A 17,125-nucleotide genomic window follows, 5' to 3' on the forward strand; every position below is an offset into this window, starting at 1 on the left:
CTTACGTTTTTTACGTATTATGCTACGTTTTTAACGTCTTTTACGCATTTTACTACATCTTATAAAATAATCTTTTAGGTATATTTTTATATATATCTATATACTATGTTTAATTTGATGAAAAATATCTAAAATGTAAAAAAAAACGTTTAAATTATGAATTTCATTATATTTAAATGTAATAAATTGGTAAATTTTTATATATATTTATTCTTTTTGTATGTGAATAATTATATATTTACATATTTAACTATTAATTTTTTATAACATAAGACTTACGCTTTATTCACCTAACCTTTTAAGGCTCATGGCTCTTAGAAAACGTATTGGGTACGCATTCATTTTTTAAGATAGTCCAGAGTGGGAAGCTCGTCACAAACTGTGGCCAGAACTTGCAAGTCAAGCAAATGCATTAGAACCCTATAACTTAAGTCTCCTCATCTCTCCCCTTTGTTGCTTTTCTGACTGGAAACAGTTTCTTCTTTCTAGCTGGTTTCATCAATGGCATCAACAGATCGTCGGTGGAAGTATGACGTTTATTTGAGTTTCGACTATGGAGATACTGGAAGGGGTTTTGCAGATTTATGTGATCGGCTGAAAGAAAAGGGAATCGAAACATTTATGCCTGAGATACGTATGGAACTTTCCCAAATTTACTCTACTGGGAAATTATGTTTCTCAGTCCCCTCTACTATCCTAACGGCAATTGAAGAATCAAGGTTTGCAATCGTTGGTCTATCCCGAAATTATGCTTCTTCTAGCTGGTGCTTGGAAGAACTCGCCAAGATTTGTGAGTGTATGATCCCGGACAAAGACCGCGGAATCCTTCCAGTTTTCTATGACATCGATCTTTCTGATGTGAGATATCAGAGGGGGAGTTTCGGTGAAGATTTTGATCGCCATGAAAGGTCTGGGCTATTCGAATCGGATAAGATCCAGCAGTGGAGAGATGTTTTAATTGAAGTGGGGAATCTGTCCGGCTGGGAATCAAGGGATTATTGGTACGCATCGTAAGAGTAGGTATCTCAATTACCAAAACTTACACTAGTGCTTATAGCTGACCGTTATTTCTTCCCTGCAGGAGCGAGTTAGAACTTGGGAAACTCATTGTGGACGAAGTGTGCAGTAGATTACAACCTATTGAAACTAATAAGGGAGATTTTGAGGCAATTAAATCAACAAAGCGAGCAGCTATTGAAGATGAGCCTAAAGTATGGGAGTCAAATGAAAACGTTGAAATAAGAAGACCAGACACTGTCGAACTTGAGCCTACAATGCTAGATTTCATTGAAGATTTTGAGGCAACAACACAAGCTGCCAATAGGAACTGTGAGATTACTCGATTTTGTCTGTTTTTCATTGTGGTATGACTGGTATCTCTTTGTTAATTTCTCGACTGTTCTTGATACCTATTTCTTTTTCCTTTTTTTCCAATTTTTGGATGTTCAGCTGAATCAGAATCAGCCGGTCAGTGGAAGCATGATGTGTTTTTAAGTTTTAAGGGTGAAGATACTCGCAGGGGTTTCCTGTCCCATTTATACCGTGAACTGCAAAACACGAAAACAATTAGAACGTTTAAGGATGATGAACAACTTACGAAGGGGAAGGATATTTCTCAAAGTTTAATGAAGGCAATTGAGGAATCAAGGTTTGCAATCATTGTTCTGTCGGAGAAGTATGCTTTCTCTACGTGGTGCTTAGATGAACTTACAAAGATTTTCCAATGCATGGAAGGCAAGGATACTATTCTGCCAATTTTTTATTATGTCGATCCCTCTGATGTACGATATCAAAATAATAGTTATGGAGTAGCCTTTGAAAATCATGAAAGCAAGGCAAGACATGCCATAGAAAAGGTGGATCGCTGGAGAGCTGCTTTAAGGAAAGTGGGCAGTGTCTCTGGGTGGGATCTAAATAAATACAAGTATGATTTCTATAATTACATAAGTTGTTGGGTGTAATTTTGCATTCATTCGTTGCCTAATGGAGTTTATTCCTTTATAATGCAGATCGGAAAGCGAACTTATTGTAGACATCGTGGAGTTTGTGCTTAAGAAAGTACGTCAAGTATCAAGGGGAGATTTTGAAGAATTTGAAGCAACAAGAGAAGCCATGGCTGAGGTTCACAAGAAGCTGAATGATGATGCAATCACCGCCATTGGGGTCTATGGTAGAGGAGGCGTTGGCAAGACAGCCATGGTGAAATCTGTTGGTGCACTGGCCAAAAAGATGGGGCTTTTTGATCATGTTGTTATATCCCTTATATCCCGAAACCCTGATTTGCAAAAAATTCAAGGGGAACTGGTAAATCAGTTGGGATTGGAAATGGGGGAGAATGAAGAAATAGAAACAGCCAGTAGATTGAAGGAGAGGATCCTTTTTATCTTGGATGACATTTGGGAGAAATTAGATTTGTCGAGCATTGGAATTCCTAGCTTTGACGAGCTTCAAAGATGCAATTCCAAGGTCCTACTCACCACGAGGATCATGGAGATTAGTCATTCTATGAGGTGCCAAGCACATATTCCTCTCAATGTCCTATCAGAGGAAGATTCTTTGAAGTTATTCATGAAGAAGTCGAGAAAGCCTTTTCATGGATCTGCCGATGTGTATAATGAGGACAGGAACGTAGTTGGAACATGCGGTGGTCTCCCAAGTGCATTGGAAGAGGCTGCAAAGGCATTTGGACATAAATATGTGAAAGAATGGACTGAAGCAGTTTCAAAGGCATTTGGAGATAACAATGATGATTCGCAAAAGCCGGGTCAAGAAGTAATCGCATCTCAGTATGTTCCCACTACGGATGAGCGAGATACATTTAAAAAGATAGAGTTGACCTATCATACCTTGATGTTTGATGATGCAAAGTCAATGTTCTTGCTTTGCTGCATGTTTCCAGAAGATTATGACATCCCAATTGAAGAATTGTTCAGGTATAGTATTGGAAAAGGTTTGCTTCAATATTCTGATACATTGCAAGAAGCTAGAGACAGAGCACATTTTTTGATCGCATACCTTAAAGATTCGGGGTTGCTTTTGGATGGGAAAAAGGAATGCATAAAGATGCATTGTGACATCCGAAATGTAGCTATGTCTATTGTGTCTGAAGAAGGTGATGTTTTCTTTGTGAAAGCTGGTTCTGAATTGAAGGACTGGCCAATGGATGTTCATCAAGGCTACTCAGCAATCTCACTAATGAGGAACGAGCTTAAGAAGCTTCCCGATACTTTGGTATGTTCCAAACTCCAAATTTTATTGCTGCAAAGAAATCTTGGTATATCTGACATTCCAGAAACTTTTTTTCAAAGTCCAAATCCATTAAGGGTCTTTGATCTGAGCTATACCGGTATCGTAGTACTACCCTCTTCATTTGATCTCCTCACTAACCTCAAGGCCTTGTTTTTGGATTCTTGCAAGAAAATAACTGATATATCTGTACTGGGGAAGCTGAAGAAAGTAGAGATTCTTAGTTTGAGAAAATTTCCTCATAAGGAGTTGCCGAAAGAGATAGGAAATATGACCAGTCTAAGGATGCTGGACATCACTGGTGGATGTGTTCACAAAATTCCATCTAAGTTGATATCAAGGTTGTATAGACTGGAAGAATTGTACATGATATGTGAATTCGGGAACTGGGGAAGTCAAGTCAAGGAATCAGTAGAACAAACAAATGCCAACTTTGATGAGATAATTGGCTTGTCCCGTTTGAGCATTTTGAAGGTTTACATATCTGATGCAGCTTGCTTACCCAAAGATATCGAGTACTTACCGAGCTGGATAAAATATAAGATATGCATCAGCAGGGATCTCTCTTCAGATATGATGCTTTCTTTGAATGATCAGCCTTCAACAACCTTGATTCTTGACAAAGCAATCAATGGCTTACCAGATTGGTTTATCAACGTGGTGACAGAGAAGACAGAAAAGCTAGAGTACAGAGACTCTAAGGGAGTAATCAACATTCTCGAGGAACATGAGCGTGGGAGATTACATGGGCTCAAGCTTCTCAATGTAATTCGGTGCCATGCGACCTTGGAAGAGTTGATAAATGCAACAACTTGGGATCCAAGTAAACCTGTGTTTGAGAGCTTGGAAGAGTTGCATCTCCTTCACTTGCAATGCCTGAAGGAGTTGTGTGTTGGTGAATTACCTCTTGGGTCTTTATGCAATCTTAAGTTATTGAAAGTGCAAACTTGTCGCAGCTTGGTGAATGCACTTTTACGACCAAACTTACTGCAGAGACTAACAAATCTAGAAACAATATTTTGTGTAAATATGGTACACATAAAATATGTGTTTGGATCTGAAGGGCTGGAGCTTGGAACAATTCTCTTGACAAAACTAAGAGAGATGAGATTGTGCGCTCTGTTTGAACTTATAAGCATCTGGAATGGTCCGGTTCCACCTGCAGTTTTTGGGAATCTTAAAGTTTTGGCAGTTTGCCAGTGTACAAAGCTGGAAAGTTTATTCCCATTTGATGTGGCTCGATCTCTTGTGCAATTGGAAGACCTCTCTGTAGAGCTCTGCCCTAACTTGAGTAGAGTTATTGAACCAAGCCGAAAAGCAGGAGCCAGCTTGGAAATATTTATGGTTTTTCTAGGATTGAAGAAATTATTCTTGAGAATACTTCCATCGCTGACATGTTTCTGCACTGAAAATGTTACTTTTTCTTCTGAGTGCCCATCATTGGAATACTTGTATGTGGATGGGTGCCCCCAGTTTTTTAACCCTGCTTCTGCTTCTGTTAAATTCAATGATCAACAACATTTGAATTCTTTAGCTAAAAGGTATGTCTCTCTGTTTTATCATGCTGTCTTTGTTTCTTCCTTTTCTTTTCCTGCCATGCCATAGATGTATTTCTGATGGCATATTGCCGTAATCTTTTTGCACTTCTTGAGCTTATAGCTGGGTGGATTTTATTATGTATCACTGTATCAATATATCCGCTGGGTGCAACAATTCAGACCAAAAGAACCGCAGCTAGCTTGTCATTTTTAAGTTCATTAGTTAAAACATGGATCACAATATTTTGAATGTTTTATTTGGTAGTTAGCTGACAAAAACAAACAGATAAAATTACTAACAATCAAGATGACATAGATGATGGATGCGTACAGGAAGATAAAATGAATACATAAACTTTTGTGAATTGGTTGTCTCAAACAGCTACAAAGTGGATGATATATTTTGGCATTTTTTTATTTCATCATCTCATCTATTTATTTAGCATGGTAGTGTTGCACATCGTTTTTTGCTTTGAACTTCTGCCACTTGATTTTTTATCCAATTCAAGTTTGTACTGTAACCCTGATTTGAAATACTTATTAGAAAATAATTATTTACTTCTTCTTCTTCTTTTTTGTCATAAATAGATGGGAGGATATGCATATGCTTTAAGAGAGGCTGATGCAAGGGAAACGCAAAAGAAAGAGATGCTCTGCGGTAAATATATGAAAAATGTACACAACTTAAGTTGATTGCGAAAAGCAATAATCAAGTTTTCTAACGAATAATGTTAAATTCAGGTAGAAGTTTAGCTGTGATATGGGCTCAAGCTTCAAGTGCATCACTAATGGGTGTGGCCGTGTGAGATTTCTGGTGACAGTAAGTTTCAAGCCAACTGCATTACTCAATCGTTTCCATTTTTGATATAAGTTTACTGTTCAGAAATCAGAATCTTCAGTTTCTCGTTATTCACAAGTTAGAACTGGTTGCTGCTTGTAAGTATATAAGAACAAACAGAAATTCGAAGCAATGGAGGTCAGAAAGAGTTTGGAGAAACAAGACGGGCATTCATGCAGTGGATGAAGTCACTAAGAATTTATGGTACTGGAGGATGATAATATCAAAGTGCTTGGGGTGCGCGGAAGATGACCAGTTGGCAGGACAGCCATAGTGAAAATGTCAGTGTATAGGTATATAGTTATGTTATTATGGTTGTTGTATTCTAGAACCCTGATTTGCAAAAAAGGAAAACGAAATCCAAAGCACATTGGCAGGTCTGGCTGGGATTGTAATGTCCGGGAGACGGAAGATTGAAGAGAGGCTCATGACCGAAACTGGGATCCTTACAATCTTGGAAGACATTTGGGAGTCTTAGTCTAGCATTGAATTCCCTGGTAAGGGTGAACTTAATGATGAAATCCAAAGTCCTAGTTACCAAGGATAACGAGTGTGAGGAGTGTCTTCCCTGGTAAAAGTACTGATCCTTTTCAATAGTCTGCCAGCGGAAGATTCTCGGAATTTATTCCTATACAAGTATTGATGTTTTTTATTTTGTAGAGAATGTACTGATTGTTTTCAATAGTCTTGGACTCTTGGTGGAGTTTTTGAAATACTTGTAATACTTTCTCGTTTGAAGTATATTTTTCTATTAGGACAGCTTTTGTAGAGCTCTACACTCCTGCCTATCCATAACCAGCTTACCCAAAATGAAAGCCCAAATCTAAAGGCCGACAGCTATCCCTCCTATTATGCCAAAACTTGGGTGTGACACTTCATTTCCACTCATCTCCGTAGTCGTTCTATTTCCTATACTTCATTCAGCCCAAATGGTCATTACAGTTTACCTTCTTCTACTGTTTTTTTTTTTTTTTTTGCGTTTCTGCCATTCGGCTGGGTGGGCTTTCGGGTTAGATTTTGTGGCTGCAAGTGTGCGTGGTTAATTTGGGTGTCATCTATTCAGCTTCGGTAAAAAAGACAAGGGAGGTGTCGATGTTGAAAGTATGGCTGTCGATTCCAACACGACTCGATAATATAATTCGAAACCGCATAAAATAAACTCGTGTCTAATACCCTGATCCTCATTAAGTGGTATCAGAGCCAGACCCATGTCTGATACCACTTAATGGGGATCAGGGTATCAGACACGGGTCTCCAACCGTCAATTAAAAGACACTAGAAACAAGGAACGGCAAACTCACATAGCAGGACAAATTCATGCCACAATAAGCTCCCTCACACACACACACACTTGGACAATAAGTAGACTAATGGAAAGAGAATAACCTAAATAATTGTAAAATGATACCCTAAAACTACCTTAACAATAAAATATCAAATATTATTTATAACAAAATCACAAACAATTCCTTTAAACTTGCCATATATGCTCCTGCATTAGGTCTTCTCAGGACAAGAATAAAGAAGAGGATTAGTGTTCTAGCATGGATTAATGAATGTAACACACTTTATATCAGAGTAGCGGTTATGGTAGTTCATTCCATCAAGGAAAATGCATATAACATTCTCATATTATCTAATGTATTACTCTGAAATAAACATACAAGTTTGAATTCAAATTCAAAAACAAATTGCATTGACAAATCTATTTTCGTTGACAAACTTTATTTAATTCACTCATGTTATATATTGAATTCTAAAACTCGTTACATATATCAGCTTAATCAAAAATGCTTATGTCTAATTCAATAAAGTCTTACGCTTTCAAGTTCTTGTTAACCAGCCTAATCCACGGCTTCTCTTGTTGCCTCAAATTCTTCAAAATCTCCCCTTGGTACTTGAAGTATTTCTGCAAGCAAAAACTTCACAATGTCTACAATGAGATCGCTTTCAGATCTGCAATGAAAAAGATCAAACTCCATTAAGCAACTAATGAATGCAAAATTACATACAACAATTAACTTGTGTAATTGTAGAAATCATACTTGTAGTTCTTTGAATGCCACCCAGAGAGACTGCTCACTTTCATTAAATCAGCTCTCCACTGCTTCACCTTCTCTATGGCGTCTTGCATTGCTGGAATGATTTGTAAGGCCCATTTGGTACCTTCCTTTGATATCGTACATCAGAGGGATCGACGTGATAAAAAATTGGCAGAATAGTATCCTTGCCTTCCATGCATTGGAAAATCTTTGTAAGTTCATCTAAGCACCACGCAGAAAAAGCATAGTTATGCGACAGAACAATGATTGCAAACCTTGATTCTTCGATTGCCGTCAGCAAACTTTGAGAAATATCCTTCCCCTTCTTAAGCTGTTCATCATCCTTGAACGTTCTAATTATTTTCGTGTTTTGCAGTTCTCGGTATAAATGGGATAGGAAACCCTTGCGAGAATCCTCACCCCTAAAACTTAAAAACACATCATTCTTCCACTGACCAGCTGGTTCTGGTTCAGCTGAACATCCAAAAATTGGAAAAAATGGAAAAATAAAGAGAAAATTAAAGATATACCCAATATTGGAATCCCTCTTTTAAATCAAACTCACACCCAAATGTTTTTTCAATCTAAACCCAAATTCTTTTTTTACAACCCTATTTTGCCCTTTTGATTATTTTGGTTTCCTTAATTGTAGCATCTATTTATTGTACATGTTTAATTCAAGTCTACCATTGATTTTTCACTACTTTAAATTGCTGAAAGATTTGATTTCAATTTTTTTTTGAGAATATTTTTTATATATAGCTCATATGAGAGTTTCAGAATACAAACACTACTCCAACTTTTATAGATCATACGAGAGAACAAAAAAGTTGTTGTGTACTGTATCATTCGTCATTTTTTTCAATCTTTTAAATCTATCAATAAGATACGTATGTTATCCATTATATATATATATATATATTTTTTTTTTCAATTTTTTTTTCTTTTCGTATCATTGTACCATGAATATTTTTCGTGGGGTAAATCTTTTGTTCTAGGTTTCAACTTTCATATTTTTTTCACTCTATGATGTTACCTAATAGATAGAAACATGCATATTAATATAAATATTCAACATATCGAAGAAATCTTTAAAATTAGAGAATCTCTAACAAATAGGTTGATGTAAAAATTACCTAATAGATAGATACATGCATATTAGTATAAATTTCAAATTCAACCTACGAAATAGATTTTTAGAATTATAAAATACCTAACAAACAGGTTGATGTAAAAATTCCTATAAGAGATGTTAGTTTTAAAGATAAATACCTAATTTTAGGTTGTAATTAAAAATAAAAACCTACTAAATAGGAATTAAAAAAAACTTATCTCTACCTCAAACTAAGGTTGTAAATAAATAGTTGAAATGAACTAAATTATGTTAATTACCTATGAAGTTATAAATTTTAAATTATTCAACAAAACGAAAAAAGGAAAGTTCAAATCATCATAAAGTGATTTCGATTTCGATCTAGATATGTCAAAAAGGAAATGATTCATTATTTCTAAATTTGTGATGAGTAGAGAAAATCTATAATTAAGACAGTTAATGAGAGCACAATTTATTAATTGACTAATCACTAATTTTTATTAGATTTTAATAGTGGCATTTAGTAATTTAGATTTAAACGAATGGTTATAATTGAGTGCATAATGAATAAAACAATATTTGGGTTTTTTTTTTAAAAGCTTCTAAAAATTGAGTATACATTAAAATACCCAAAAATAAATAGGTATCAAGAACAATCGAGAAATCAACAAAAAGATACCACAATGAAAAAAAAAAGACAAAACTGAGTAACTCACAGTTCCCATTGGCTGCTTGTGTTGTTGCCTCAAAATCTTCAATGAAATCTAGCATTGAAGATTTCTTCGAGATTGCGATTAAAGCAACATAAATAATTAGAACGTAAAAAAAAAAACTGGATAGATTCGCCTCTTGATTTCATTAGATACCTTTCAGTTATTCTGCTGGAGATCAAAATTAACAAAAAACTAGCTAAATTTCAAAAAAATTGTAAAATAATTAGTCTCTTAAAGATACCCTTACTCCAAGGCACTGCTAATAACTCTGAATGGTAGTTTACTCAACCACTATTTTTTTAAATCAAACAAAGAAAAAAAAGGTACTACATTCGCAACAACAATTGAAAGTCAATCGAAAAATAAACAAGAAACAACAATTGAAACAGCTTGTAGAGTCTAGAAAAGAATTTCCTAGTGTTTTTCAATCATAATTGTAGCACCTTTTTCAGCATCACCACACTAACCAAAACCAAATTGCCTCAATCCATATAATGCCGGGCATGTATGTAATTATACACAGGTAGAGGCAGTAATGTGGTACCAACTACCAAGCCACCTCGGCGAGCTAGTTAGTAACACACTCGCATTCCCAAATTAGTGTTGTGAGATCAAAACAAAGCATCTCCGGCCATGGAGACACTAAAATCATCCAAGATGAAGCATCACAATCCATAAAAGCCAAACATCGGCCATTTGGAATACGCGAAACTAGATTGCTTCAAACATTTAGAGGTATTACCAAATTATAAATACGTACCAGGAATAGATCCACACTGTAAACTAAAAGAGAACATAATAGCAGCAGCCAGCTTTTGAATCCAATTATACAGCAAACTCAATTAAGCTAGAGAAACTAGAGTTTCATCATATAAAATTGCGCCCATCAAAAGCTTACACCCAGGCGCCTCCTGAAGCCTATATCGGCCGCTGCACACCGGCTTCTTCTTTATCCGGCATTCAATCCTTACTAACTCCTTGTTGCCAAGCTCGATCATAATTGCACCACTTTCCATAACCAAACTTGGCTCCCAAAACCGAGATGGCTGTCCAAGAACATTCCGCAATGCAGCCGTTCTGAATTTATGAAGTTTCATCCATGGATCACATACCCCATATATAATCTCTCATCATCCACAATTCAATACACCCACCCAGATTCCCATCATAACCAGTCTGAGACCAAAGGCAAAGGCATCCTTCTGAGTGAACAATAGTCTGCATTCTTCTGGGGCTATATATATCATCATCTTGGTTAAAACAATTAGGAGCAGGCATTTTATATAGCTCCTCGCTTTCTAAATCAAAAGCACAAACGTCAAACTCCTCAGTCAGTCTCTGATCGTTTACTATGTCATAGTCGTGGTCATTATGTTCTACGTATTTTTTGTGGTGGTTAACCCAATGGATTGCTTCATTTGAAAGAGTTCCGCACGCATTCGCACGCAGAAGTGTAAGGTCTGTAGCTGAGGGATGGCCAGCCTTGAGTTTCCAAGAGTTGGCTCTCGCTGAGTATACGAAGATGTTGACATCCACTGTAGTAGGAGAGTCATCAATGGAGGCTAGTACCACAAGTTTATAGTCATCAGTGGATGAGACATAACCAAAACCACCTATAACATTACGAAAACTATACTCTTCGGACTGCAGTACGTACTTCCCCTTCTCTCCTTTTTTGCATCACTAGTGAATAATCTGGAACAGATACTTTGCGTAGAACCCAGTTGATGGGTTCCAAATGGACCACCCGTTGAAAAAATCACCAAGGGGTACCAAACCGTTGCCATGGTCCTTGGATGGGATGGTGAGATTTTTTACTATAGAATTATCTCCAAACAAGTTTTCAAAATATTTGAATTGATATGGCACACCATGTTCAGGGCTTTCTTCAAGAAAATGGCATACATAGGGGTATATCCGTATATGCAGGTGAGAAACAGTCTCCTAGTGATGGTTCTCTGCTCAGATGCTATTTTGAGGTGGGCGTTCCCAAATATTGGGTCCGAAAGTACGACACTACACCACCGTTTTGACATAAGTGTATGCCTGTACACTGACATTTTCAGTATGGCTGTCCTGCCAAAGCGTCCTCTTCCGTACACCCCAAGCACCATGATATTATCATCCTCCAGTATCTTAGATTCTTAGTGACTTCATCCACTGCATGAATGCCCATCTTGTTTCTCCAAACTCTTTTTGACCTCCATTGCTTCGAATTTATGTTCGTTCTAATATACTTCACAAGCAGGAACCAATTCTAACTTATGAAAACGAAAAACTAGATTCTGATTTCTGAACAGTAAACTTAAATCAAAATGGAAACGATTGAGTAATGCAATTGGCTTGAAACTTACTGTCACCAGAAACCTCACACCCATTAGTGATGCACTCGAAGCTTGAGCCCAGATCACAGCTAAACTTTTACCTGTATTTAACATTTTTCGTAAGAAAACTAGATTATTGGTTTTCATAATCAACTTAAGTTGTGTACATGTTTCATATAGTTACCCCGAGCATCTCTTTGTTTTGCCTTTCTCTTGCATCAGCTCTCTTTAAAGTGTATACATATCTTCCCATCTACTCAAAAAAAAAATGAAAAGAAAATGACGTACATAATTATTTTTTAATAAGTATTTCAACAAATCAGGGTAACAGTACAAACTTGAATAGGATAAAAGATCAAGTGGCAAAAGTTCAAAGCAAAAAACGAACACTACCATGATAAATAAATAGATAGATGAAATAAAATAGTTAGGCTTTTATCATCGACTCTGTAGCTCTTCTGAGTCAACCAATCCACAAAGTTTCTGAATTCATTTCATCTTCCTGTACGCATCCATCATCTAGCTATGTCATATTGATTGTTCGTAATTTTACCTGTTTGTTTTTATCAGTTGACTACCAAAACACACTTCCAAAATATTGTGATCATGTTTTAACAGAAGGAACTTTAAAATGACAAGCTAGCTGAGGTTCTTTTGGTCTGCATTACATGAGTTTTGATGCACCCAGCGGATATATTGATACAGTGATACATAATAGAATACACCTAACTATAAGCTCAAGAAGTGCAAAAAGATTATGGCAATATGTCATCAGACATACATTTATCACATGGCAGGAAAAGAAAAGCAAGAAACAAAGACAGCATGATAAAACAGATGAAGGTTATAACAGAGAGACGTACCTTTTAGCTAGAGAACTCAAATGTTGTTGATCATTGATTTTAACAGAAGCAGAAGCAGAGTTAATAAACTGGGGGCACTCATCCACATACAAGTATTCCAATAATGGGCACTCGGAAGCAAGAGTAACATTTTCACTGCAGAAACATGTCAGCTCTGGAAGACTTTTCAAGACTAATTTCTTCAATCCTAGAAAAACCATATATATTTTCAAGCTGGTTCTTGCTTTCAAACAAAATAAAATGCTGCGGCTTGGTTCAATGACTCTACCCAAGTTAGGGCAGAGCTCTACAGAGAGGTCTTCCAATTGCACAAGAGATCGAGCCACATCAAATGGGAATAGACTTTCCAGCTTTGTACACTGGCAAACTGCCAAAACTTTAAGATTCCCAAAAACTGCAGGTGGAACCGGACCATTCCAGATGCTTATAAGTTCGAACAGAGCGCCCAATCTCATCTCTCTTAGTTTTGTCAAGAGAATTGTTCCAAGCTCCAGCCCTTCAGATCCAAACACATATTTCATGAGTGCCATATTTACACAAAATATTGTTTCTAGATTTGTTAGTCTCTGCAGTAAGTTCGGTCGTAAAAGTGCATTCACAATGCTGCGACAAGTTTGCACTTTCAATAACTTGAGATTGCATAAGGACCCAAGAGGAAATTCACCAACACACAACTCCTTCAGACATTGCAAGTGAAGGAGATGCAACTCTTCCAAGCTCTCAAACACAGGTTTACTTGGATCCCAAGTTGTTGCATTTATCAACTCTTCCAAGGTCGCATGGCACCGAATTACATTGAGAAGCTTGAGCCCATGTAATCTCCCATGCTCATGTTCCTCAAGAATGTTGATTACTCCCTTACAGTCTCTGTACTCTAGCTTTTCTGTTTTCTCTGTCACCACGTTGATAAACCAATCCGGTAAGCCATTGATTGCTCTGTCAAGAATCAAGGTTGTTGAAGGCTGATCATTCAAAGAAAGCATCATATCCGAAGAGAGATCCCTGATGATGCATATCTTATATTTTATCCAGCTCGGTAAGTACTCGATATCTTTGGGTAAGCAAGCTGCATCAGATATGTAAACCTTCAAAATGCTCAAACGGGACAAGCCAATTATCTCATCAAAGTTGGCATTTGTTTGTTCTACTGATTCCTTGACTTGACTTCCCCAGTTCCCGAATTCACATATCATGTACAATTCTTCCAGTCTATACAACCTTGATATCAACTTTGATTTCGTACATCAGAGGGATCAACATGATAAAAAATTGGCAGAATAGTATGATTAGTATCCTTGCCTTCCATGCATTTGAAAATCTTTGTAAGTTCATCTAAGCACCATGCAGAAAAAGCATAGTTCTCGGACAGAACAATGATTGCAAACCTTGATTCTTCAATTGCCGTCAGCAAACTTTGAGAAATATCCTTCCCCTTCTTAAGTTGTTCATCATCCTTAAACGTTCTAATTATTTTCGTGTTTTGCAGTTCACGGTATAAATGGGACAGGAAACCCTGGCGAGTATCCTCACCCCTAAAACTTAAAAACACATCATGCTTCCACTGACCAGCTGATTCTCGTTCAGCTGAACATCCAAAAATTGGAAAACGAAAATTAAAAAGGTATCAGGATTCAGGAACAGTCGAGAAATTAACAAAGAGATACCACAATGAAAAACAGACAAAACCGAGTAAACTCACAGTTCCCATTGGTAGCTTGTGTTGTTGCCTCAAAATTTTCAGCGAAAGAATCTGGCATTGTAGGCTTGAGTTCCATAGTATCTGGTCTTCTTACTTCATCGTTTTCATTTGACTCCGATATTTTAGGCTCATCTTCAACAGCGGCTAGCTTTGTTGCTTCAATTGCATCAACATCTCCCTTATTGATTTCAATAGGTTGTAATTTACTGTACACCGATTCCACAATGTTTTTCACAAGTTCTAACTCACTCCTGCAGGAACGAAATAAGAGTCAGCTATAAGCACAAGTGTTAAGTTTCGGTAATTGAAATAGCTACTCTTTAGATGCATACCCGTAATTCTCTGACATCCACCCGGACAAACTCGCCACTTTTCTTAAGGCATCTCTCCACTGCTGTATCTTGTCCGATTCGAATCGCCCAGACCTTTCATAGTTATTAAAAGCTTCGCTGAAACTTCTCCTCTGATGTCTCGCGTCAGCAGGATAGATGTCATAGAAAACTGGAAGGATACCGAAGTGATCCCGATCACAAATCTTGGCGAGTTCTTCCAAGCACCAAGTAGAAGCAGCATAATTTGGGGATAGAACAACGATTGCAAACCTTGGTTCATCAATTGCCGTTAGGAGAGTAGACGAAATTGATTCCCCTCGTGAAACTCCTGTGCTATCCATGTATGTTTTGATTCCCTTTGCTTGCAGCCGATCATATAAATAAGATGTAAAACCCCTTCGAGTATCCGCACCCCTGAAATTCAAATAAACGTCATACGTCCACCGACGAGCTGTTGACGATGAAGAAGGAAGAGATGCTGACGCCATTTGAAAACAGCAAGAAACTGATTCCCAGTGAAAAAAAAAACTCAAAGGAAACCAACCCAAAACCAAATAGAAAACAACCAATTTGTTAGGAGTATAATAACATTTGTGTTTCAAATCATAACCAATTTTATTCTATTGTTTGTGTTTGATACATATTTTCTTCTATTTGTTACACTTAAAACAATCTATAGACTTCTAAGTCTATATAAATATAGATAAATCAATCTAAGTAAATACAGTTAACTCTATAAACAATCCATGGAATTAAAGATTTCATAGATTATTAAAAGTCAGTAAGAGTCTCTTAAAATCTCAATTGAATACACCCCCCTAAGTATACAGAGGTTGAGACAAAACTTTCATTATTTTAACTCAAGAACATGTTTTTTTAACACGAGTAGTCGTTGATTATTTAATGTTTATCTCAGTTCAGTAAGATTCAACCGTTAGATGTTTCTGAAATTTGAGTCACAAAATAAAAGTCACAATTGTGAACACACCTCATGAAGAAGTCATGATCATCCGAGAAAAAAAACAATCATCCGAGAACTGGAAGATGAATGTTCTGGTCAGATTCCAGAATTGATGACTGCCGAGAATTAATCGACGAACTAGATCTTTTGAATATGGGGTTGTCGGCTGATCGGAGTTCTCAATTACATGATTTTTGGGTTGCATGTTTTGTCTCAGCTCTTTGGTTCATTTGGCATTGCAGAAATCGAGCCCAATATGAATATATGATGGTATTGAAGTTATTGTTTCTCAAGTTTGCCGTTTAATTACGGGTAATGTTGCAGCCTCTAGTAAGTTATCTTCTGGTTCTATGTTTAATAATGTTCAAGAGATTTGTGTAATTAAAAGTATGGGTGCTAGTTGCAAACCTGGCCGGGCACCTCGAGTGATTGAGGTGAACTTAACCCCTCCTTTTGGTTTGATCAAAGTTAATACTAATGGAGCATGAAAAATTAGTTCTAATAAAGCAGGCTATGGTGGTGTTTATAGAGACTACATAGGTACGATTTTAGGTGTTTTCTCTTCTACTTTTGATATCTCTAACTCAGTTGCTGCAGAAGTCATGGTGGTCATTAAGGCTATTGAACAAGCTTGAGTTAGAGACGAGAAGTTTATTTGGTTAGAAGTGGACTCTTCTCTTATTCTTCTTTATCTACAGTTTTCTCATCTAGTTCATTGGAGTCTTCGTGTGGAGTAGTGCAATTGCTTGCATCGAATCTCCCAAATGCATTTTAGACCGAGCCATATTTTTCGTGAGGGCAATCAAGCTGCTGATGCTCTTGCTAATTTCGGTGATTCTTCAGATAGTTTTACTTGGTGAGATTTAGTTCCAGATTTTATGGTGAGTTACTGTAATAGAGATCGATTATGATTTTCTGATTTTCGTTTTCGTTAATTATTCTTAGTTGGTTGAGAGATAATTGTGTTGTTATTTTTTATTTTATTTTTGTATTTTTTTTTCTTTCAATAAATTTTCGTAGAATGATGTTCTACTTCTCTACGCTTACCAAACAAAAAATTTGACGAACTAGCAACACAATGTCACACATTCCGAGACCTTTATCCTTCCACTCCTGGAATCGTCAACATCCTCGTACTGACTCCTTAATCCGAGAAGATAGGCAAATTACTTCTATTTATGTGACGATCTCTGTGAATATTGGAATTGCATGTTTTCCATGTTGGTTGCACGTCCATTAATTGCTAAGGACACCTAAAGCTTCCATCCTGGACAAGCCTCAACACTGATAGTAATTCTAATATAACCATAGCATCATAAACTAAATACGTGAACTATCATCTTCTCCATTAATATGCAACTGCTCCCAAATTACTTAAAGGATCTTACTTGAACCGGCCTCAACCATCCAGATGGGACGGTAACATAACTCCTCAGATTTTGGAATTCAAGGAAAGACAATGATATAACTCCATCT

The 17,125-nt window shown here is 36.8% G+C and overlaps 4 protein-coding genes across 6 annotated transcripts in view; 2 read left to right on the top strand and 2 right to left on the bottom strand.

Annotated features, from left to right (window-relative positions):
- The window catches only part of LOC126788918 (farnesyl pyrophosphate synthase), an 87,391-nt gene extending 74,428 nt beyond the window's left edge, over positions 1 to 12,963 (bottom strand). The window contains exon 1 of the mRNA XM_050514938.1: positions 12,953 to 12,963. The gene's annotated coding sequence lies outside the window, so the exon portion shown is untranslated. The remainder of the gene's footprint in view (positions 1 to 12,952) is intronic.
- Positions 1 to 17,125, top strand: part of LOC126788917 (heterogeneous nuclear ribonucleoprotein 1) — a 156,219-nt gene that overhangs the window by 120,097 nt on the left and 18,997 nt on the right. The window lies entirely within an intron of this gene.
- On the top strand, positions 428 to 6,314 carry LOC126788903 (probable disease resistance protein At4g27220). 2 transcript variants are annotated; one of them, XR_007671444.1, is made up of 7 exons: positions 428 to 1,001; positions 1,082 to 1,329; positions 1,450 to 1,924; positions 2,010 to 4,787; positions 5,373 to 5,442; positions 5,526 to 5,604; positions 5,726 to 6,314. XR_007671444.1 is itself a non-coding variant. In XM_050514919.1 (6 exons), exons 1-5 carry the CDS (start codon positions 502 to 504, stop codon positions 5,395 to 5,397), a joined length of 4,026 nt encoding a protein of 1,341 aa, XP_050370876.1. In that variant the 5' UTR covers positions 428 to 501; the 3' UTR covers positions 5,398 to 5,442; positions 5,526 to 6,314. The 2 variants fall into 2 exon arrangements, 1 of the variants encoding a protein (XP_050370876.1); XM_050514919.1 differs by having other exon boundaries at positions 5,526 to 6,314.
- Positions 7,447 to 15,145, bottom strand: LOC126788919 (disease resistance protein RUN1-like). The gene is made up of 5 exons (XM_050514939.1): positions 14,689 to 15,145; positions 14,357 to 14,607; positions 14,043 to 14,241; positions 7,668 to 7,939; positions 7,447 to 7,578 (listed from the first exon to the last, which is right to left on the bottom strand). Exons 1-4 carry the CDS (start codon positions 15,027 to 15,029, stop codon positions 7,741 to 7,743), a joined length of 990 nt encoding a protein of 329 aa, XP_050370896.1. The 5' UTR covers positions 15,030 to 15,145; the 3' UTR covers positions 7,447 to 7,578; positions 7,668 to 7,740.

The sequence above is a fragment of the Argentina anserina genome, chromosome 3 (assembly GCF_933775445.1).
Source record: "Argentina anserina chromosome 3, drPotAnse1.1, whole genome shotgun sequence".
Classification (NCBI taxonomy): domain Eukaryota; kingdom Viridiplantae; phylum Streptophyta; class Magnoliopsida; order Rosales; family Rosaceae; genus Argentina; species Argentina anserina.

Bases quoted from the DNA above. Each gene is read 5' to 3' on its own strand.
- LOC126788903 (XM_050514919.1), top strand. From the start codon at position 502: ATGGCATCAACAGATCGTCGGTGGAAGTATGACGTTTATTTGAGTTTC. The intron at 1,002-1,081 runs GTACGCATCGTA...TCTTCCCTGCAG, and splicing joins TGGGAATCAAGGGATTATTG to GAGCGAGTTAGAACTTGGGA. The intron at 1,330-1,449 runs GTGAGATTACTC...TTGGATGTTCAG, and splicing joins ACAAGCTGCCAATAGGAACT to CTGAATCAGAATCAGCCGGT.
- LOC126788919 (XM_050514939.1), bottom strand. From the start codon at position 15,029: ATGGATAGCACAGGAGTTTCACGAGGGGAATCAATTTCGTCTACTCTC. The intron at 14,608-14,688 runs GTATGCATCTAA...TCGTTCCTGCAG, and splicing joins TGGATGTCAGAGAATTACGG to GAGTGAGTTAGAACTTGTGA. The intron at 7,940-14,042 runs GTTTGCAATCAT...CGAAGAATCAAG, and splicing joins ACGGCAATTGAAGAATCAAG to GTTTGCAATCATTGTTCTGT.